The 20,877-nt window shown below is 42.3% G+C and overlaps 2 protein-coding genes across 3 annotated transcripts; both read left to right on the forward strand.

Moving 5' to 3' along the window:
- Positions 1 to 1,686: 1,686 nt before the first annotated feature.
- LOC128604453 (mannosyl-oligosaccharide glucosidase) lies at positions 1,687 to 6,588 on the forward strand. 2 transcript variants are annotated; one of them, XM_053619586.1, is made up of 6 exons: positions 1,695 to 1,768; positions 2,337 to 2,400; positions 2,989 to 3,357; positions 3,569 to 3,792; positions 3,948 to 4,141; positions 4,466 to 6,588. In XM_053619586.1, the coding sequence occupies exons 3-6, from the start codon at positions 3,006 to 3,008 to the stop codon at positions 6,222 to 6,224; spliced, it is 2,529 nt and encodes an 842-aa protein (XP_053475561.1). In that variant the 5' UTR covers positions 1,695 to 1,768; positions 2,337 to 2,400; positions 2,989 to 3,005; the 3' UTR covers positions 6,225 to 6,588. The 2 variants fall into 2 exon arrangements, with proteins under 2 accessions (XP_053475562.1, XP_053475561.1); XM_053619587.1 differs by lacking the exon at positions 2,337 to 2,400 and having other exon boundaries at positions 1,687 to 1,768.
- A 143-nt stretch (positions 6,589 to 6,731) lies between these two features.
- Positions 6,732 to 14,765, forward strand: LOC128604430 (mannosyl-oligosaccharide glucosidase-like). Its single transcript, XM_053619555.1, has 5 exons — positions 6,732 to 6,906; positions 9,056 to 9,420; positions 10,195 to 10,418; positions 11,157 to 11,350; positions 12,404 to 14,765. Exons 1-5 carry the CDS (start codon positions 6,884 to 6,886, stop codon positions 14,160 to 14,162), a joined length of 2,565 nt encoding a protein of 854 aa, XP_053475530.1. The 5' UTR covers positions 6,732 to 6,883; the 3' UTR covers positions 14,163 to 14,765.
- The last annotated feature ends 6,112 nt before the right edge of the window (positions 14,766 to 20,877 follow it).

Here is a 20,877-nt window from a genome sequence, read left to right on the forward strand (position 1 = left end):
CCCCGCTATCATATTTCACGCAAATCTTGGCACTTTTTTTTTTTTAAATCAAGCACAGATGGAGAGAAAAAACCCACCTTGGCTTTGTTCGTTGATGGAAAATGATGAACTTATTCTAATTGTGTGATTATGTGAGCACAAAGCCCGTGCTTATTACTTCTGGTAATTATTTTATTCTAACTATTTCCCCAGAGACGTCGGATGATGACAATTCATCAGAAAAGAGCTATGCTTTGTTGAACTCTGTAATTGCAATGGCTTAATCCCATTACCTTCTCAGTGCTGGTTCTCACTTGCACATAAACAAATGTTGGCCTGCATATTTATTTATTTATTTATTTATTTATTATTATTATTTTATAACAGTCATCCTTTTACACTATGAATGTTTCTTTTTGGATGGTTCTATGAGACCATCATAGACCAAAAAAGAAAAGGGTTCTTCAAGTATTTATTGGTTAATGTAATGTTGCAAAGCCTCTTAAACTGGATCTATTTTCTGAAAAGAAAACAATCGTAGCCTTGTAAAGGGTGTGGTATGAAATACAAATGACTGCGAATCACTTTCTTTTTAGTCATTAAAGAATTTCTACTTATTTATACTTGAAACCCTACATGTAACTTTTAACTCATAGAAGTACATTTATTTCAGTTGAAACTTTTCTTATTCTTATTCTGTTGTAGGTTATTCCTACAACAGAACTAAAGGGTAAGCAGAGCATACATATTAACTGGGTGTGTGTAGCATGCTGACCATCAGAACCATTCCAGATTTATTCCCCTTTTGCTGTTATTATAAGCTTCAGTCTTGCTGGAAGGCTTTCCATTGGATTTTGGGGCGTGGCTGTGGGGATTTGTGATCATTCAGCTACAAGAGCATTAGTGAGGTTGAGGTCAGGCGCTGATGTTGGGATGTTGAGAAGGCTCCAGTTCCAGCTCATCCAAATGTGTTCAGTGGGATGAGGTCAGGGCAAGACTCTTGAGTTCTTCTACCTTATTCCAACCTTAACAAACCATGTCTTCATGGAGCTCGTTTTAGTGCACAGGAGCATCGTCATGCTGGAACAGATTTGGGCCTCTTAGTTCCAGTGAAGGGAAATTGTAAAGCTACAGAGTACAGAGACATTCTATATGATTGTGTTTCCAACTTTGTGGCAACAGACTGAAGAACCACATATGGATTTGATGGTCAGGTGTGCACATACTTTTGGCCAAATAATCTATTCATTGATCTTTGGTAACTACAGTGGTGGTGGTGGATCCAGATCCCATCGAGATTATTCATTCATTCATTTTATCAGGGCACAGCCACATTTTTCCATACACCTGCACTAGCTTACGAGTCAATATAGCCCTTTCCAATATGGCGGACAAGTTATCGTTAGCAAGCAGTTCTAGCCATAACCCGGCAGCGCCATTTTGGTTACGTCACATCGGTGGTTACGTCACCACCGAAAACGCACCGAGTGTGCGTTATGTCTCGAAGGTTCTAGCAGCTGTTAATAGCGAACTAGATTTCGCTTCATTTTTGCTTAAACACGCGAATAGCTTCCAAATGACAGACATTTCCAGACAAGCGCCCTACACGGATAGAGCATGATGTCTCGAGCATGCGTGTTGAACTATCGCGAGAGTTTTAGGAGCGACGAAGAAGAACCACCGACCAATCACGAAAGAGATGACCAAGACACGCACCGTCATCCCCGGAAGTGACCGAGCTGCCTGAAGCAGGTGGAGATGCTGAAGCCGAGATTTACGTTGCGTTAAGGTAACAGAATTCCGTTGTAAACCGTGACAATTTAGCATTTTAACAGTCATACTCCTGTAATGTGCAACACGGCTTTAAAAATAATAAAACAAAAAGCTAAAAAATAAGCTAAGGCGCTACGGAAGGATTTAAATGTGTTAATTCATCCTGTATTTCCGGGTACCGTTAGGAAGAACAACCTAACGGAACTAACAACAACACCCATAATCAATTACTATTATAATTATATCCATACTATGCGTATAGTTTCAGAAATCTAAAATAATATGAATATAGACCTAAAAACACAGGTATCAAAAATATATAGCTTACACAGCTTGAATCCCATACATCACAAAAATGTATGACGTTGTACTCATCAGCCATGATGAACATTTCATATGAACATTCATAATCCCGAGGTCAAAACTCCACCTAAAGTCATTCAGTAGTTTACTAAAAAAACTTTTTCGCCTTAAAAAGGTGCAGTCTGTAACGATCACATCATTTCAGAAGTACTGTCGAAAAACTGATTTGCGATCTGTCTTGTTGCTTCATTTCAGTCTTCTGCTTGTGTTTAACATGACAGGTGATAAAGAGGTGGAAAAGTGTCTCCACTCCTATCTAGAGCCCCGTCCCCTTTTCCTTAAAAGGTAAATAAAATTAATGGCACTTGGCAGATACCCTTACCCAGAGCGACTTACATTCACATCTCATTTTTTAAAAACAATACATAATGATCATATTGTTAATTTAATGGAAGTATTGATTATAATAAGTGCAGCTGAGCGGTTAAGTCTAAATAAAAGTCTTAAGAAGGAAAGGTTAATGGCTCTAGCTTCCTAAAGAGCTGTTATTTGGAACACTGTTGTGGGGTTGTTTTATTATTATTATTATTATTAAGGGTTTTCCGAGAGGAGCATGCTAGATTTTCCACTAGTAAGGACTCTTATTTCAGCTCATAAAAACTGAACAAAGTCTCTTATTCATTCATTCTTCATTTAAATGTTAACTTCAAGGTTAATGGTTAATAATGTTTTAAGGAGAGAGAGAGAGGACTAACAGGGCACACTCTGATGACATTATCAAGCAGTTTAGGTTCAAAAAGTACAACAAAGGCATGTTAATCCATCTTGAAAATCACATTCCGGGTTGGTTATTTATTCCTGGGGTTACACTTCTTGTCTCCACATTATTGCTTTTCTTCTAGTCTTTAAATGAGCATTATGCCTCGATCTCAGCCAGGTCCGGTCCAAATATGGGGACGCTGAGGAAGAGGAACATGACTGCAGATGGAGAGCCTCACTCTCAGAAAGAGGAGAAGCCACCGGTTCCGGTCCGGAAGGAAAAGAAAAAAGGAAAGACAGATATTAGCAAAATCTTCATCAACATTTCCATCGGGTTGTGCATTTTCAGCCTCGTCTGGTTTTTTTATGCCCTGTACATGCGCTCGGCTTTGGCCAAGAGAGCAGTGACGCTTCATCCTTCGCCTCGGGTCTTAGATGCAAACAGCACCACAGCTGCCGTGTCTCCCGAGAGGTTCTGGGGCTCGTATCGGCCGCAGGTTTATTTCGGCATGAAAACAAGAAGTCCAAGATCTGTCGTTACAGGTACGACTGATTTTATTTATTGATAGGATATTTATACTGAGCTCATTTATTGATAGGATATTATCTTTAACTAGAGGTTTACACCCCAAGCCTGTGGTTAATACGAAAAAATGATGGAGCCTTTAATATATGCATAGACGTCGACATATCTGAACATCGTGACATTGTTCTACCTTCAAGCTTACTTTAGTCCGTGTGTGCGGCTCTATAGGCTTGATGTGGATGCGTCAGTTCTCTGCCGTGGGCGTTAACCTGAGGCACACGTGTGAGCAGGGGGACCGGTTGCGATCCTACGGCTGGCTATTTCACGATGGCATCAACTTTGGCATACAGCAGATCCAAGACACAGATTTTAGTCTCACAACGACCTTCGTGAAACGTATGGGAGGGGAACATGGTGGCGACTGGGCGTGGAGAATCATAGGCAAGAAACACGTAAGTAATGCTGGGGGAGACGTTTATATTTGGTCTTTCCACTACTTCATATTCTCTTAAATCATGCCGTCCTGAAGCTTTTCTTGATGCAGTTTGGTATTTGGCCACTTTGCCACACTCTCGTGTACTCACACCGTCATCATGGCTTTCTCCAGAGCACTTCCCCTCATGCTCCAGTTGTTTCGCTGATGTTCTACGTGGCTGCAGATACTCAGGGTTCCCTGCAAGCTCACATAGAGAATAGGACACGCCTGAGCCATGTTACAGGCACTTCAGACGAACTAGGAGACTTCAAAATCACTTTTGGCAAACCCACCGATGGAGAGGCGTCTCCCGATAAATACGCCAGGTATTTCGCATTATAAAGCACATTTACACACATTCTTATTCTAAGTAAGAAAGAAGTGCTATTTCTATTTTCTGTTACCATTTTACACGGACAGAAACGTCACAGGCCTCGCCATTATTAGACAACAAACGCAGTCAATCAGTCAGTCGCATGAAACCAAATTACACCAGCTGCAACCCGTATAATGCAGTCAGAAATTAAATAAATATTAAACCAGAAGTATAATAAATGTGGGGAAGATTCAGAATATGTATATATTTTTTACATGTACGTATATCATGTAGATATTGTATTAAGCTTCCATGGTACGTCTCTTCTCCACAGCTATAATTACTTGCAGACGCTGAGCCCTGGTCTGGACCAATTAACAGACATCGTGAAGGACAGCCTGAGTCGCAGATTTGTTTTTAGTCCATCCAGTGACGAGAAGAGGCTTTACATTGCTGTGGATACCTACAGACCTCCTCCGCAAGTGCAAAAAGATAACCGCATCCAGAGTGACTTTGTGGTGCACCAGGTTACTGTCCAGGTTCCCTTCCAGATTGAGGTTTTGTTTGAGTCTGGAAGTTTCCATGACCGACCCAACCAGTTGAAGGGCTCGGTGCTGACCGAGGAGCTTACGAGGCTGAAGATGTCTTATAATGAGAAGTTTGAGAAGACGTTCGGACTTCAGAATAAAGGGTTTACTCCAGCCCAGGTGAGGTTTGGCAAGGCTGCTTTAAGCAACATGCTTGGTGGTATGGGCTACTTTTTTGGACAGTCAGTGGTGCGGTCACCATATAGCGAGCACCCCATATTTTACCCAGAGGGTGCCTTGTTCACTGCTGTGCCCTCCCGCTCCTTCTTCCCAAGGGGTTTCCTGTGGGACGAAGGCTTCCACCAGCTCCTCATCCGTAAGTGGGACCCCCAGGTGACGCGGGAGGCTCTTGCTCATTGGTTGGACTTGATCAACGTGGAGGGCTGGATCCCACGTGAACAGATCCTGGGTGATGAGGCGCTCAGCAAGGTCCCTTCAGAGTTTGTAGTGCAGCACATTGAAAATGCAAACCCTCCTACATTCTTTCTCGTCCTGGAGGAGTTTTTGGAGCACCTTGAGGCGCATCCAGGTGCACCACAATTTCGGAATTCTCTACCTTTCCTCCGAAGGTTGTACCCCCGACTGCAGACTTGGTTCGAGTGGTATAACACCACTCAAGCTGGACCCTTGCCCAACTCCTACCGTTGGCGTGGCAGGGACAAGGACACCAACCTCTTCCTCAACCCTAAGACCTTGACTTCCGGGCTGGACGACTACCCCCGTGCATCACACCCTTCTGAGGATGAAAGACATGTGGATTTGTACTGTTGGATGGAGCTTGCATCACGGACCATGACGAGCATGGCGCGACTCCTCGGAGAACCCCATCAGGAATACGAGCGCACCTACCTGACCCTCAGCAACAACAGCCTCCTGAGTGAGTTGCACTGGTCCGAGCAGCTTCATGCCTTCTGTGACTACGGTAACCACACTCAGGCTGCATCACTGCAGCAAGAAAAGGTTGTTGTGCCACCTGGACAGATGAGGCACCAGTTACCAGTAAAACGCCTGGTGCGGTCAGTACGCAAAGCCCCAAAGCTTCAGTACGTCAATGCGCTTGGCTACATTAGTCTGTTTCCATTCTTGCTTCACGTCCTGACACCTGACTCCCAAAAACTCGAGCACATTTTGAAAGACATTCGAGATCCTGCTCGCTTGTGGACACCCTATGGCTTGCGCTCACTTTCCCGTTCAGATCCAATTTATATGAAGCGCAATACAGAGCACGATCCCCCTTACTGGCGTGGTGCTATATGGATCAACATCAACTACCTGGCACTAAGGGCGCTGCACCATTACAGCAGTATAGACGGACCATACCAGGAGAAGGCTTCTGATCTCTATCAAGAGCTCAGGACTAACGTCATCAATAACATTTACAAACAGTACCATGAGACTGGATATATCTGGGAACAGTACAGTGACAGCACAGGTCGGGGACAGGGTAGCCACCCTTTCACAGGCTGGTCAGCTCTGATTGTACTCATCATGGCTGAAGAATACTGACTCCCCTGCAGGTGCTGTATTCATCTATTAAATGTTCTCTGCTAATGAGGAAATGTTTAATTGCTTGTTTAAAGAAATAAAAATAAAGAGAGTGTACGTAGGGGAACAAAATCTCTGATTTATTTTTCACAATGACGTACTGAGGTCTTTTTATAAATCGAACTTTCTACAAAATGGACGATCAGAGATTCACTTTTAACATGTGGTTAATGTAATATGTTTATGCTCAGGTGTCAGTTCCAATGGGATGTGGGAGTGTTTACAAATGCTATGACAAGAATTGTAATGTCATTTCAAAAAAACCCACAAGCATTTTGTTCTGGAATTCAGGTGTGTTCAAAAGAATAAATCGATATCTACCTGCAAGTTCCTTTTTTATTGATTTGTTTTAATTTATTTCTGCGTTCAAGACTAAAAAAAAATGACGTTTTTGTAATTACATGTACTTCTGTCATGTCAAGTCAGCGTTTAAATATTAGAAAGCAGTGAAGGTTTTGAATTTCCCTATTGATTCGTCGTGTCCTTTCAAGAAAAACCACATTCTTGTCAGACTCGTCATACAGGCTTGTCATGGTGAATAATACGCATGACAGTTTGTGCTTTCTTTATGTTGTTACCAAGTTTCCTCAACTACAAATTGAAACATCGGTACCGGGACAATGGCGAACTCCAGCAGTCTGAGGTAAGACCAGCATTAAAAAAAAACCCCGTGCATTTCTTTACTTAATAGTTTGTCAAAAATAAATACACAGATGCGGTCTCATACTGTTCTGATGTATGTGCTCTTTATTCCAATCACCTTGATTGTATAACATGATAAAATAATCGTAATCATCCGAAAATATTATTCTTTTATAAAGTTCATGTGTTTGAATAGACTTAAGACACAGATAACACAATATACAACGTAAATGACCTAAAATATAACATTTTAACCTGAAGATATTTTTTTTATTTTCTTTTCTTTTTTGTATTTTTATGTGGACAGGAAGGTTTTTAAAAACAAATTCCAATACTGTGGAATATGTTCGCAGTTTCAGCTTGATTTACGGTGGAAAAAGTACACAAAATATGACATAAGGGAAACTTCTGTTTCAACTAACGACAATCTCTCACCACACCCAAACTGATCACATGGTCAGGCAGTATTTTCAGGAAGTAACCACAATAAGGGCTGTATCCTATTACCTTAAAACACATTAAAGTCATTGTTCTGGCTGTTGAAACCACAACCGCTTCATTTACCTTCTGATCTCGTGTATCAATAAGAACTCGACTTGTAAACATTTAGCAAGAAGGAACGCGTTTTTCCATGCAGGTCGCAGGTCTTAATTTAGCATGAATTACATTTATGAATTTAAGGTCTTAAGTGTGTTAAATGAGAGTTTTACATCGTCGGTGTTTAGTCGAACACATTCTTAATTTTGGTGTTATTTCAATATGTAGAAGACAGCAAATGGTTTATCAGGAAACATGTAGAATTATCCAATCACGTCAGGAAATGGAGGCTGAGGCCGATGCACATGCCGGAGGAACAGCTTCAGAACAGTCCGTGCACATAATCCAAAACACAAGGCAAAGGTTTTGATCAGGCAATCAGCAAAGAAGATGAACTGGATAAGGATAAAACAGAAATGTAATGTTTGTAGGCCGTGTTGCATGCTGAGGACTGGAGATTGTTGACGGGGTTGATCTGGCACGTGGCGTCACGCATATAGGTACAGACCAAGAACTTCAGTTAATGTTCACATCAAAATGGGGGAAAATATGATCTTTGTGACTTTGAGCATGGCATGATTGTTGGTACAGGATGGAGTAATGGTAAATGGTCTGCACTTATATAGCTGGTTCTCATTCACACACACACACACTCACACACCAACGGTAGCAGAGCTGCAAGGCTCTAACTTGCCATCGGGAGCAACTTGGGGTTCAGTGTTTTTCCCAAGGACACTTCAACATGTGGAGTCACATGGGCCGGGAATCGAACCGCCGACCCTATGATTAGTGGACAACCCGCTCTACCACCCGAACCACAGCCGCCCCACAGTGGTGCGAGTATTTCTCAAACAGCTGATGGGATTTTCACACACGTTCGTCAGACATTATACACACACTATAGTGCCAGCAGTGAAGTTTGGTGGAGGAGGGATAATGGTCCGGGACTGTTTTTCAGGGTTTGGGCCCCTTAGTTCCAGTGAAGGGGATTGTTAATGCTACAGCATGCAAAGGCATTTCAGACAATTGTTTGCTTTCAACATTGTGGGAACAGTTTGGGGAAGGTCCTTTCCTGTTCCAGCATGACTAAGGTAGATCCATGAAGACATGACTTGAGATTCTTGTGACCTGAACAGAGCCCTGGCCTAAACCCCACTGAACACCTGTGGGATGAACTGGTCCAACATAAGTGCCTGACCTCACGAATACTCTTTTGAAGGAATGGGCACCAATTCCCAAAGACACACTCAAAATCTTGCAGAAAGCCTTCCCAAGAGAGTGGAGGCAGGTGTAGCTGCAAAACGGGGTGGCTTATTAATACCCATGGTTTTGAAATTGGATGTCTAACATGCTCATATAGATGTGACATTCAGGTGTCCACATACATTTGGCCATATAGTGTAGCACAAAAAAAAAAAAAAAAAAAAAATCACATTCATGTTTGGTTATTTGTCTCTAGATTGAACATCAAATCTGATCAAATTCATCAATAAAACCATTCCATTTTACTCGCATTTCACTTAAACTCAGAATCCTTTGCTGCTCTCCCACCGATCAGACCCGCCAATATGAATTAGTTCTAGTCTTAACTGAGCATTGTGCCTCAATTTCAGGCAGGCCAACACAAATACTGGAAGGCAGAGGAAGAGGAACATCATCGTAAATGGAGAGACTCGCTCTCAGAAGGAAGAGAAACCACCAGTTCCTTCCCAGAAGAAAAAGAAGATAAGAATGACCATTAGTAAGATCTTCATCAACATTTCCATCGGGTTGTGCATTTTCAGCCTCGTCTGGTTCTCCTACGCCCTGTACATGCGCTCGGCCTTGTCCAGGAGAGCAGTGACGCTTCATCCTTCACCTCGGGTCTTAGATGCAAACAGCACCACAGCTGCCGTGTCTCCCGAGAGGTTCTGGGGCTCGTATCGGCCGCAGGTTTATTTCGGCATGAAAACAAGGAGTCCGAGATCTGTCGTGACAGGTACGACTGATTTTACAGCTCATTTATTGACTCACACAATTTAACAACTCCAACTTTCATTTTTTAGCATTTTTCTCCTTTAAGAAGATTAAAACGGACATTTCCAGGCCAAATTTCATATTTACAGTGTGTCCAGGTCATAATTACAGTCGTGATGAGATTCTGACCTTTTCACACCTAGTTAGGAACGTTCTGAAAACTCCAATATAACAGTGTGTGGTGTCTTATTATAAACAAATACGAGTCAGCAAACACACACACAGTTCTACAGGATTATAACATCATGTATCTCTGAAGTTAAATCCAGACATTATAAGACTGTTGTATAATATGCAGTATGTGCATCTACCCATCTTTATTTTTTAGCACTGACCACATAATAACTGCAGAGTTTAGCTTTCTATCTGCGTGCATTTCCATACAATTTTCTCATTTATGAGTCGAAGGACATAAACAGCTTTGAGTCTCTGAGACACTAACTTTTGAAAGTTCTGTTAGTGACATACCGTAATATAATCACAGAATCAACAACACGATATGCTACATCAAATAAACGATCAGATGAGGTCGAGTTAGTCATTTCTATGCAAGTACACACACTATCTTAATGTCTTTCAGATAGAAAAATCAAACTATGTAGTTATTATATGGTTAATACTAAATAAATGAAGCAACTTTTACTATATTTATGTGTAAATGATTATGATCTTATTTCCTGACTTGCACCGAGTTCCCCCGTCATGCTTATGGCAGTCTGTATATGTGGCTCCGTAGGCTTGATGTGGATGAGTCAAATCTTGGACAATGACGTGAAGCTGAGGCACACGTGTGAGCAGGGGGATGGATTGAGTTCCTTTGGCTGGCTGATGCACGACGCAGTTAATTTTGGCATGCAGCAGATCCGGGACACCGATTTCACCCTGACGACGACCTTCGTGAAACGCCTGGGAGGGGAACACGGTGGGGACTGGACCTGGAGAATCACAGGCAGGCAGCACGTATGTAAAGATGGTGGATACATTTATATTTAGTCGGCAAAATGTGATGATAAACGTCAAAAGGACAGCTGCTGGTTTATACCAGCATGTTCTAGTCAGTAATGCTAATACTTTTGATGCAAATTGAAGTGCAGGGAAAACTGTAAAGTGTCATCTTTGATATGGTTTGTAAAGCAAATGTCGTAAGACCTTTGGAAAGGAACAAGAAAAAGGACCGAGAGCAGTTGAATAATGAGCATTTCATTAATGAGAAGCACAATTGTGACCCAATATTGGTTAATTGTTGGACCAACATTAACAAAGGAGCGCTGTTCATAACAGCCCTGACAACATTAGGCCAAGGTTGGCAACGGCACAATTTTCATAGCAACCCTAACAACACTGGCCCAAAGTTGGTCCATCATTGGCAAGGTCGCACATTTCATGATAACCCTGACAGTGTTGGACAAGCTCTTCGAATAACAACTCTGACCATACTGACCCAAAGTTGGCCAACATCTGTCACTCTTTGGCAAGGGCTCAGTTTTTATTCAAACCCTGACGACATTGGCCGAACTTTGGAAATGGCGAACGTTTCTTAACAACCCTGTCGGCGTTGACCCAACCGTGGCCCATTGTGGTCCAACGATGGCAGTTCATACACTTTTTCCATTTGACAACATTTGCCCAATGTTGTCCCTTCATTTGGCCCTTTCTCATCCTCTCTTGTCCTCACACCATCTTCTTCGCTTGTCCCAGAGCACTTCCCCTCATGCGCCGGTCATCTCACTGATGTTCTACGTGGCTACAGATACCCAGGGTTCCCTGCAAGCTCACATAGAGAATAGGACACGCCTGAGCCATGTTACAGGCACTTCAGAGGAACTAGGAGACTTCAAAATCACTTTCAGCAAACCTACCAACAGAGAGGAGGCTACCAATAAATACGCCAGGTATTTCAAATGATAAATCACATCTGGATAAAGTGTTCGTAATTAAAAACATGGTAAACTGCAGAACTGAAGGTTCCTGCAGGAAATGGCTGTGCTGAAACAAAAGCAGCATGTATTCGTGAATGAATCTGGGTTACACTTAATTGTATTTTGTTACTAACAATATCCAACAGGTGGCAGCTTAAAATAGGATCAGAATTTTGTTATTATTTGTGAAAACGAGCAAAAAACAAATCTGCCTGAATCTACCTGTGCTGAAACCAAAAGCAGGTCTGTCAGCAGTACGGGCGCCTAAATCTCAATCTCACCAGCAGCGACTCATAGTAAAAGTGCACCTGTAATCTAAATAATGTAGGTAGGACTCAGTATATTTGGGGGTTTTTTTTGCTCAGTTTCACAAAGGAGAACATATTTAAGATCTTGTATTAAGCTGCCACCTGTTGGACATTGTTAGTAACAAAACACAACAAAGTCTAACCCAGAGGTTTGTGTAATTATGGCAATCTTTTTTAAATTATATAACACTTTTTTTCTGCCTAGTTGAGAATATTACTAAAACATTCCAAGTACAATGAAAATTATAGTAATTGCTATCTTTTTTTTTACTACATCATTAATAAATAACAGCAACTCATCAGGTGTTTAGAATTTATTCATTAACGAATGTTTATTGATCATGTGCTTACAAAACTATGTTTTTACATGTAAAAAGCAGTAACTCACTCAAAATTCTAAATGTAAAAGAGCACTTTGCATACTCTTGAATTCTGTGTGAAAGCCATGAGAAATGCTTATAATATTCAGACAGAATGCCTACTTGGTTTACAGTATTTCACAGTGTTTTCAGAATAATGTTTGTCGTTCAATAACTTTGCCAAAACAACTGGAAAAAAAAAAGGTCTAATTTTGGAGACCTTTGATTCAGACATACTGTATCAATTATATGACTGCGATGTCAAACAGAACAGACACCAGAAGCCAGTGGGTAGCAGGGTATCATCATTAAGTCATCATATTATTCTCAACAAACCATGGTATGTCTCTTCTCCACAGCTATAATTACTTGCAGACGCTGAGCCCTGGTCTGGACCAATTAACAGACATCGTGAAGAACAGCCTGAGTCGCAGATTTGTTTTTAGTCCATCCAGTGCCGAGAAGAGGCTTTACATTGCTGTGGATACCTACAGACCTCCTCCGCAAGCGCAAAAAGATAACTGCATCCAGAGTGACTTTGTGGTGCACCAGGTTACTGTCCAGGTTCCCTTCCAGATTGAGGTTTTGTTTGAGTCTGGAAGTTTCCATGACCGACCCAACCAGTTGAAGGGCTCGGTGCTGACTGAGGAGCTTACGAGACTGAAGTTGTCTTACAATGAGAAGTTTGAGAAGACGTTCGGACTTGAGAATAAAGGGTTTACTCCAGCCCAGGTGAGGTTTGGCAAGGCTGCTTTAAGCAACATGCTTGGTGGTATGGGCTACTTTTTTGGACAGTCAGTGGTGCGGTCACCATATAGCGAGCACCCCATATTTTACCCAGAGGGTGCCTTGTTCACTGCTGTGCCCTCCCGCTCCTTCTTCCCAAGGGGTTTCCTGTGGGACGAAGGCTTCCACCAGCTCCTCATCCGTAAGTGGGACCCCCAGGTGACGCGGGAGGCTCTTGCTCATTGGTTGGACTTGATCAACGTGGAGGGCTGGATCCCACGTGAACAGATCCTGGGTGATGAGGCGCTCAGCAAGGTCCCTTCAGAGTTTGTAGTGCAGCACACTGAAAATGCAAACCCTCCTACATTCTTTCTCGTCCTGGAGGAGTTTTTGGAGCACCTTGAGGCGCATCCAGGTGCACCACAATTTCGGAATTCTCTACCTTTCCTCCGAAGGTTGTACCCCCGACTGCAGACTTGGTTCGAGTGGTATAACACCACTCAAGCTGGACCCTTGCCCAACTCCTACCGTTGGCGTGGCAGGGACAAGGACACCAACCTCTTCCTCAACCCTAAGACCTTGACTTCCGGGCTGGACGACTACCCCCGTGCATCACACCCTTCTGAGGATGAAAGACATGTGGATTTGTACTGTTGGATGGTGCTTGCATCACGGACCGTGACGAGCATGGCGCGACTCCTCGGAGAACCCCATCAGGAATACGAGCGCACCTACCTGACCCTCAGCAACAACAGCCTCCTGAGTGAGTTGCACTGGTCTGAGCAGCTTCATGCCTTCTGTGACTATGGTAACCACACTCAGGCTGTATCACTGCAGCAAGAAAAGGTTGTTGTGCCACCTGGACAGATGAGGCACCAGTTACCAGTAAAACGCCTGGTGCGGTCAGTACGCAAAGCCCCAAAGCTTCAGTACGTCAATGCGCTTGGCTACGTTAGTCTGTTTCCATTCTTGCTTCACGTCCTGACACCTGACTCCCAAAAACTCGAGCACATTTTGAAAGACATTCGAGATCCTGCTCGCTTGTGGACACCCTATGGCTTGCGCTCACTTTCCCGTTCAGATCCAATTCATATGAAGCGCAATACAGAGCATGATCCCCCTTACTGGCGTGGTGCTATATGGATCAACATCAACTACCTGGCACTAAGGGCGCTGCGCCATTACAGCAGTATAGACGGACCATACCAGGAGAAGGCTTCTGATCTCTATCAAGAGCTCAGGACTAACGTCATCAATAACATTTACAAACAGTACCATGAGACTGGATATATCTGGGAACAGTACAGTGACGGCACAGGTCGGGGACAGGGTAGCCACCCTTTCACAGGCTGGTCAGCTCTGATTGTACTCATCATGGCTGAAGAATACTGACTCCCCTGCAGGTGATATACCTTTTATACAGTAAATCAAACTTTCACCAAAATGTAATATCAGAAAAAATATTTCAGTTTTCAAACTTCTTTAACGTGATAAATCTATGCTCAGGTGTGAATTGCAATGGGATGTAAGAGAAGGGTATGGAATTCTGGTGTGCTCAAGAGAATAAATCAATACCAACCAGCAAGATCCTGTTTTGTTTTTTTCCCCTGTATTGAACATCGAAAGACTTCAAAAAAGATTGAAAACTGCTTCAGATCAGATTGTCAAAATGTTAAAAAAACAACCTTTAATCAGATGTTGAAATTGGCTCAATTAAAAAGAGATTTTAAATTTTAACCTCACATAACCTCATGCAAATCCCAAGGCAAGAAATAAGGTGGTTTCTAGCAACCCCTTCCTGACCCATGGTACGCACTGAAGCCAGATCTTAAGGTTTTTGACAGTCTTCATGGATAAGGCTGATTGAGCAAGCTCAACCAACAACAATGAAACTGTAGAGCTTAGCCCAGTCCATGACATTGTCTCTCCACCCTGACGAGTGAAGGCCAACAACTGACGTCAACTGACCAATTTTTTTGTTGCACATTGTTTCCATGGAGAGTCGTTGTGGTAGACGTGCAGTTCATGAGATTTTAATACAATGCTGTTAAAAAGCAGATCTGTGTATCTTCTGTGCTTTGCCTCGAAACATCTCTTTTGGTAAACTTCCTCTATCTCAGTTCTCAGTCTTTTCTTTCATACGGCCGTGATGTTCACATGCCCGCACCACAGAGGGTCATGGCACCATCTCTTTCATGCCTGCAGTTTGAATAGATGCAGAGGCAGAGCTTTGCTGCAGGAGGGTTACAGTACTATAAATAGGCCTCCTCTCTGGCAGCTCAGCTGCAGCTTTTAAATGGCTAAAATAACTAGAATGCTCCGTTTCCTCCCTGCTTCATATCAACAGCTATCATGTTAAAGCCATCTATTACCTACAGCCTTTCTTGTGCCATCCCCTGCTCTAATAGAAGCTGTCCATTTCAGCTGATTTGATCAAAAGATACCATAGTTGATGGGTTATGCATCATGTTAATTAGACAAACTGTTGCCTCCCCTCTTTTTGTATCAGCAACACGCTAAATCCTTAATGACTGACAAACTGCTTGACCTTTTCACAAAACGGATCCCTCTTACACACGTGCAACCGTGAAAGGTATCACGGGAGCAATACGAGTACGAGTTGAACGCACAAGCAGTATTCACATCCCCTCACTCGTTCGTGCAGAAACCATCCCCCATTTGAAATGCATGCCTTTGCCTTTGTAGTGTGTGCCTGATCGGTGTGACTAAAGCAGGCATTGCGCAATCGCTGGCCTCTTCCAAAGATTCGTTCTCAGTGAGCAACGGGATAATAGCCAAAACAGCATTAGTGGGATCTAACACACAGGCATAAATAAATGAGTCAGAGGGGCTTCATTTGCGCATTGATGAGATGCTGAACTTGCCTCTTTTGATCAGAGCAGTTGGGCTAAAACTGTATGAGTCAATGCACGGGGGAACAGTCAATGATCGCCAATAGGCCAATTAATGCATCACTTACTCAAAGCCCTCATCATTGATCAGGGAAACAGACAGGGAGTGTATTGAGAGATAAAACTAACAGGGCAAGGTGCACTGCATTCATACAAGATGACCCTCAGTGGTGTTTGCTGCTACAGTTGTCACCCCACTTTCACAGCCTTTGAAATATGATGCAAAATCTTTTCATTTTCAACCAAAATTCTTTATTCTGGTCAATGTTGTGTTGGACCCAGATCCTCTCCCAGAACCACTGGGTGGGATGCAGGAATACACCTTGGATGGGATGCCAACCCATTGCAGAGCACGCTCATTCACACCAATTGGCAATTTAGAGTTGCCTATTCACATATTGGCTTGTCTTTTGGAGATAGGAGGAAACCATTGGAAACCCACACCTATAATAGGAAAACATGCTAAACTCCAGAATAACCCCAGCGCAGGATTGGACCAAGGTCCCTGGAGCTGTAAGACATCAACATGACCAACGTGCTGATCCAAGGTGCTGCCTGACACAAGTAATTATTATTAATTTGTGGATGAAACAGTTCTCCTGGTTTCCACAAAACAAATGCAACACATAACATCTAATATTCCTGAATCAATTCCATAATTACTCTGTCGTTATAACATAATACCGTAGTTCCGTAGTAATGCAAAAGCTTGTCTGTTACTTAAATAGATTTTCCTGATACTTCATGGTATGGTAAAGAATTTCACGTTTGGGTGTTATTTCTATTGCAAGGTGAGCCGTATCATACCCAAAGCACCTTTGATTGGACATTGGGGTTGCATCCCAAATTGCATTCAAGTGTCTTAGAGAGTCTGTCAAATTTTCCGCGAGTGTAAAAGTGTGTAGATAACTTTCCCATTGTTTACACTGAAAACCTGGGAAACTCGGCGTCCTCTTTGCTTTACATTTCCTCAGTAAAAGCTAAATGGGAAATCAGACATGGAAAGCCTCAGATCTCAGCACTGTTGTTGATGTCTAAAGTTAGCGTTATCAACCCACAAAATCCAACCAAAGATTGGATTCAGATTGATATCAAATCCATACCATATTCCACTGCAGGTGTCCAATGATTAATGCTAATTGATGAACTACACTTTATAAATCTAATTTGATCTCAAGTCTGTGCAGCTGATTGAACAAGTCTGGATTTATTAGCCTAACCCTAACCCTAGAGTATCTGAAATATGACTGATGTTTGTTCAGGGTTTACAGGGTTACCGTATAGTGCATGTACACAGGAATTAAAAGACAGGATCTGTACTACGTAGACACTTCAATCTTAGACATACTGCTGCTAGACATACAAGCGTGACAAAAGATGACCACTTTCACCACAGTTTATACAGGGATGTCATGCCCACATACACTGGCTAGATGGAGCTGTTTCCTCATGCTTTAGGAGACATTCAGGATTTGATGAAGTTCAACAATTAGGGAAAAAAAAACTAAACGCTCATTCTCTTTCTACTACTAATTTCTCTCAATATTTCCAACAATTATATTGTCCTTATCTTCAACAACTCTCAAAACAATAATATTGTATTTTCACTGGGGAAAATGTTGACGTGTTTGCCAGCCAACTCTCAGGCCTTCAGCAGTACTCCCACATCATGAGTTGACGTTGTAACTGCTGTCAGTGTGTAAAATGGAAAGCGTGGCTCACGGTGCCTCGTGGCTAAAGCCTGTCTGTTTGTTTTTCCCCTGAAAATGTTTTCCTCTCGCTCGTAAACACTTGTTACCTCAACAAGTGGAAGGATGATGTAATAGGTGGTGCGGTGACGCTCATCAGCCTCTTTCTCCTGCTGCCTCGGGCTGATAGCAGATGTCCCCCGGGAGCTTCGAATTGACACACTCATATTGGCCACCAGCTAGAAATCAGTCACATCTACCTCACTATTAATGCTTCGGTATGTTTTCTTTCCTCTGCAGTCTTTACATGATAAACGATGTGCTTTGTCCCTCCAGGGAAAGTTTTAAAGGATCTATTGATCTAAAGGGTCTGAAACACAGTTTCCTTTTTAGCAAGCTAAACCATCTAGTAGCCATCTAAAATAACTGTCTTAAACCCTCTTCACACTTATGAACGAGTTCTTCATCCAAGGATTGAACCCAGAAATTTAGTCTTCTTTCAAGTCCCTCTGAGGGAACCCTTTACAACAAAAGGGATTCCTTTTCCAAAAAGGTTCCACATCGTGAACACTCTTAGGAGAAAATGTTAATGGTATCTGGGGAAACCACTAAAGGCACTATGCAGCACCATACAGTGTGGTTTCCTTGTCACAAAAGCTCCCAATAAGAACTTATTTAGAAAGCTCTAACCAATAATTATCCAAAGAACCCTTGTCAAATTCTCCTCTTCGCTCTTGAGAAACCATTTTCTCTAGGTGTAACTGTGATTTTTCCCTCATTGTTTCTTCCTGACCTTCTCTACCTCCCACTCTTTTATACTCCTGAAAGAGAGCTAAAGAAAGTTCTTTAGTTAATTCTTTAGGTTGTCCATATCAGGAACTATTGTCAATCTGGGTTACATACAGTAGAACCATAAAACAGAGGGTTCCCTTTCAGAAAAGCAGAATGGTGTTAGAAAGCTTAAACTGTTAACCATTTAAAGAACCTACAAGTACACCATTTCAGTTCTTCAGTTTATCCCCCAGGAGGAACCGTCATATTGGTCTGTGTGGAACCTTAAAATAGATGGATTCCCTTGGATGAAAGGGTTTTCATTAGAACCTCTTTTGGAAGCTGAGAACTATTTACTATCCAGAGAACCCTTGAGAAACTTTGTTTTTTCCCTGAGTATAGCTGCTGGTTTCTTTCCTTCCTCCTTTTTCAATCCCCATTTTAGTTCTTCCATGTCTTTTGCACTCTTACAAACAAAGTTCCACCTGACATCATAAAGGATTCTTCCATTTCTCCATCTGCCTCAACTGTCAAAAGGTTTACTTTTTTAGCAAAGATCACTTTAGATCACTAGAACCATTAACCATCCAAAGAACACTCCAAGGGTTAGAGATTGAACTTTTTCTCTATGCTTATCCAGAAAATGTTAATACTCTCTGAACTTTTAAAGTGTGTCTCCATTTGGTACAACCAAGTGCCCCCCCACCACCACCTTTTTTTTTTTTTTTTTTTTTAGAAAGCTAGTATGAATAACACTCTAAAGACCCTGCGAACAACCTTTTTTTTCCTTCTTTAAACGCTTTTTTCCCCCCAACATGTTAGATCTTTGACTCACAATGGTTCTCATGCTTTGTCTATTTGTTGAAACCTATTTGGTAGAACCCTAAAATTAAAAGGCTTCTCTTTTTTTTTTTGCAAAGAACCTCTTAAGAAGACTAGAACAGTTAAGTATGCACAGAACACATTCAAACCAATAGAGAAAGGTTCAAACTCTGACTCTTAAAGGTTCTCTTGGTTTGTTGAGTTAGTGAAACCGATAAACTACAACAAACGTTTTCCATTACAGCAAATGTTCTAGGTAGAATCTCTTTAGACCACTAAAACAGCTAACCATCCGATATCCCTATCACACCCCTTTTTATATTTACAGCATTTGCCAGATACCCTTATCCAGAGCGACTTACATTTTACTTCGTTTATACATCAGAGCCTTGCTCAAGGGCCCAACAGGGCAGCTTGGTGGTGCTGGGGTTTGAACTCATGACCTTCCAATCAGTAGCCCAACATCTTAACCACCGATTTACCACTGCCAACTTTTCCTAATAGCTTACACTACTGCAGAAATAGGGTAGACCTCAGACCCATAAAGTTTCTGTTGGTTTGTCCATTTGATGAAACCCATAAAGGATACGTAGAACCCTACAGCAAAGTGTTTCCCTTTTTCATTCCTTTAGAAAGCTTGAATCTTGAACAGTCCAAAGAACCTTTGAGGAACCCATATTTTCTGTTTCTGAGAGTGTGGCTTGGTGCACCTGCTGTGTTCCTGCGTGATCTCCATCACATTCAGCATGACTTTCAGAATCAGTTCTCGATCCATCAGCTAGCACCCGCTGCCCTGCTTTGCTTCTCCTCCAGAGTGTCAGTGCCCCCGTGCCACCCTCCATCACCGAGCCTCACCCTGCTTTCACTGGTCCAGGTGGATATTATGTAAAACCTCAGCTAAATATAGTCTCGCCCAGGATCTTTTGTCTTTACCTGCTCACTCTTAGCCCAACAGTTTTATTTCTGGAGAGCATGTGGAAAGCAGTGCCATGCAGAGGGCCTGTTACCATAGTTACTTGTGCTAGCAAAGGGAAAGAGAGAGGCGCTACATTCTTAGTCGGTCTCCTCAGAAAAGCAGCGATCTGTGTATTTGAATAGGCTCGTCCCTTTTCACACTGCGGGTATTGAATTCACTGAAAGGGTTGCGTTTGAATTACCTTTCGTAGGACCAACAGTTATGAAGTCTGCTTTGCATGGGATTGTGTCGTGCAGAATGTTTGCAGAAGCATGGTCAGGGTTACCCAAAAGAAAGTTTTTGTATTCTGATCTTTATTGATCAATCAAGTGGAATTTGTCTCGAACAAGCTTCGTGTAAGATATAATGCATCCGTTATAGAATCGTACATCATGCATACAATACCAAACGTGTAAGCGTTGGCCATCTGGCCATTCATCTGCTCGGTTCTGGAACCCATGTTAGATATAAATTGCTACAAAATCCTTATCCTGAATCCTTATCAGGAACTCTAATGTGCATGACGCAACCCCTTGCTAGCGTATAATTTGCTGTATAAATTAAACTCATGTAAAGATCAAGAGCGCTCAAAGTGTAGTGGTTAGATAACTCCAACTCCAGGTGGCACCCGGTTTGGCCTGAAGCACCAAGCTGGGTTATTTCACCGTTTCCCAATCCTTGCCCTCGTGCACCCCTGGTACATTTTGGTGTTTTACCTCCTCTATTTCACCCAGTTCAATCAAGGTCGTGTTGGTTAATTAGCTGAGGAGTTCTCAGTGAGGAAAACACTCAGTTGTTGCGCATCAATATTTATAATTAATACGCAGTCTTCATTGGTGCAAACGGCTTTTTTTTTCTTTGACACCGTGGTCTATTTGGACATTGGTTAAAGTTCCTACCTTACCCACAAGTGCCGTGATGCAGCGACCCTTTAGTTCATCTCTCTGACCTCCTCATCT

Source organism: Ictalurus furcatus, chromosome 29 (genome assembly GCF_023375685.1).
Source record: "Ictalurus furcatus strain D&B chromosome 29, Billie_1.0, whole genome shotgun sequence".
In the NCBI taxonomy this organism is placed as follows: domain Eukaryota; kingdom Metazoa; phylum Chordata; class Actinopteri; order Siluriformes; family Ictaluridae; genus Ictalurus; species Ictalurus furcatus.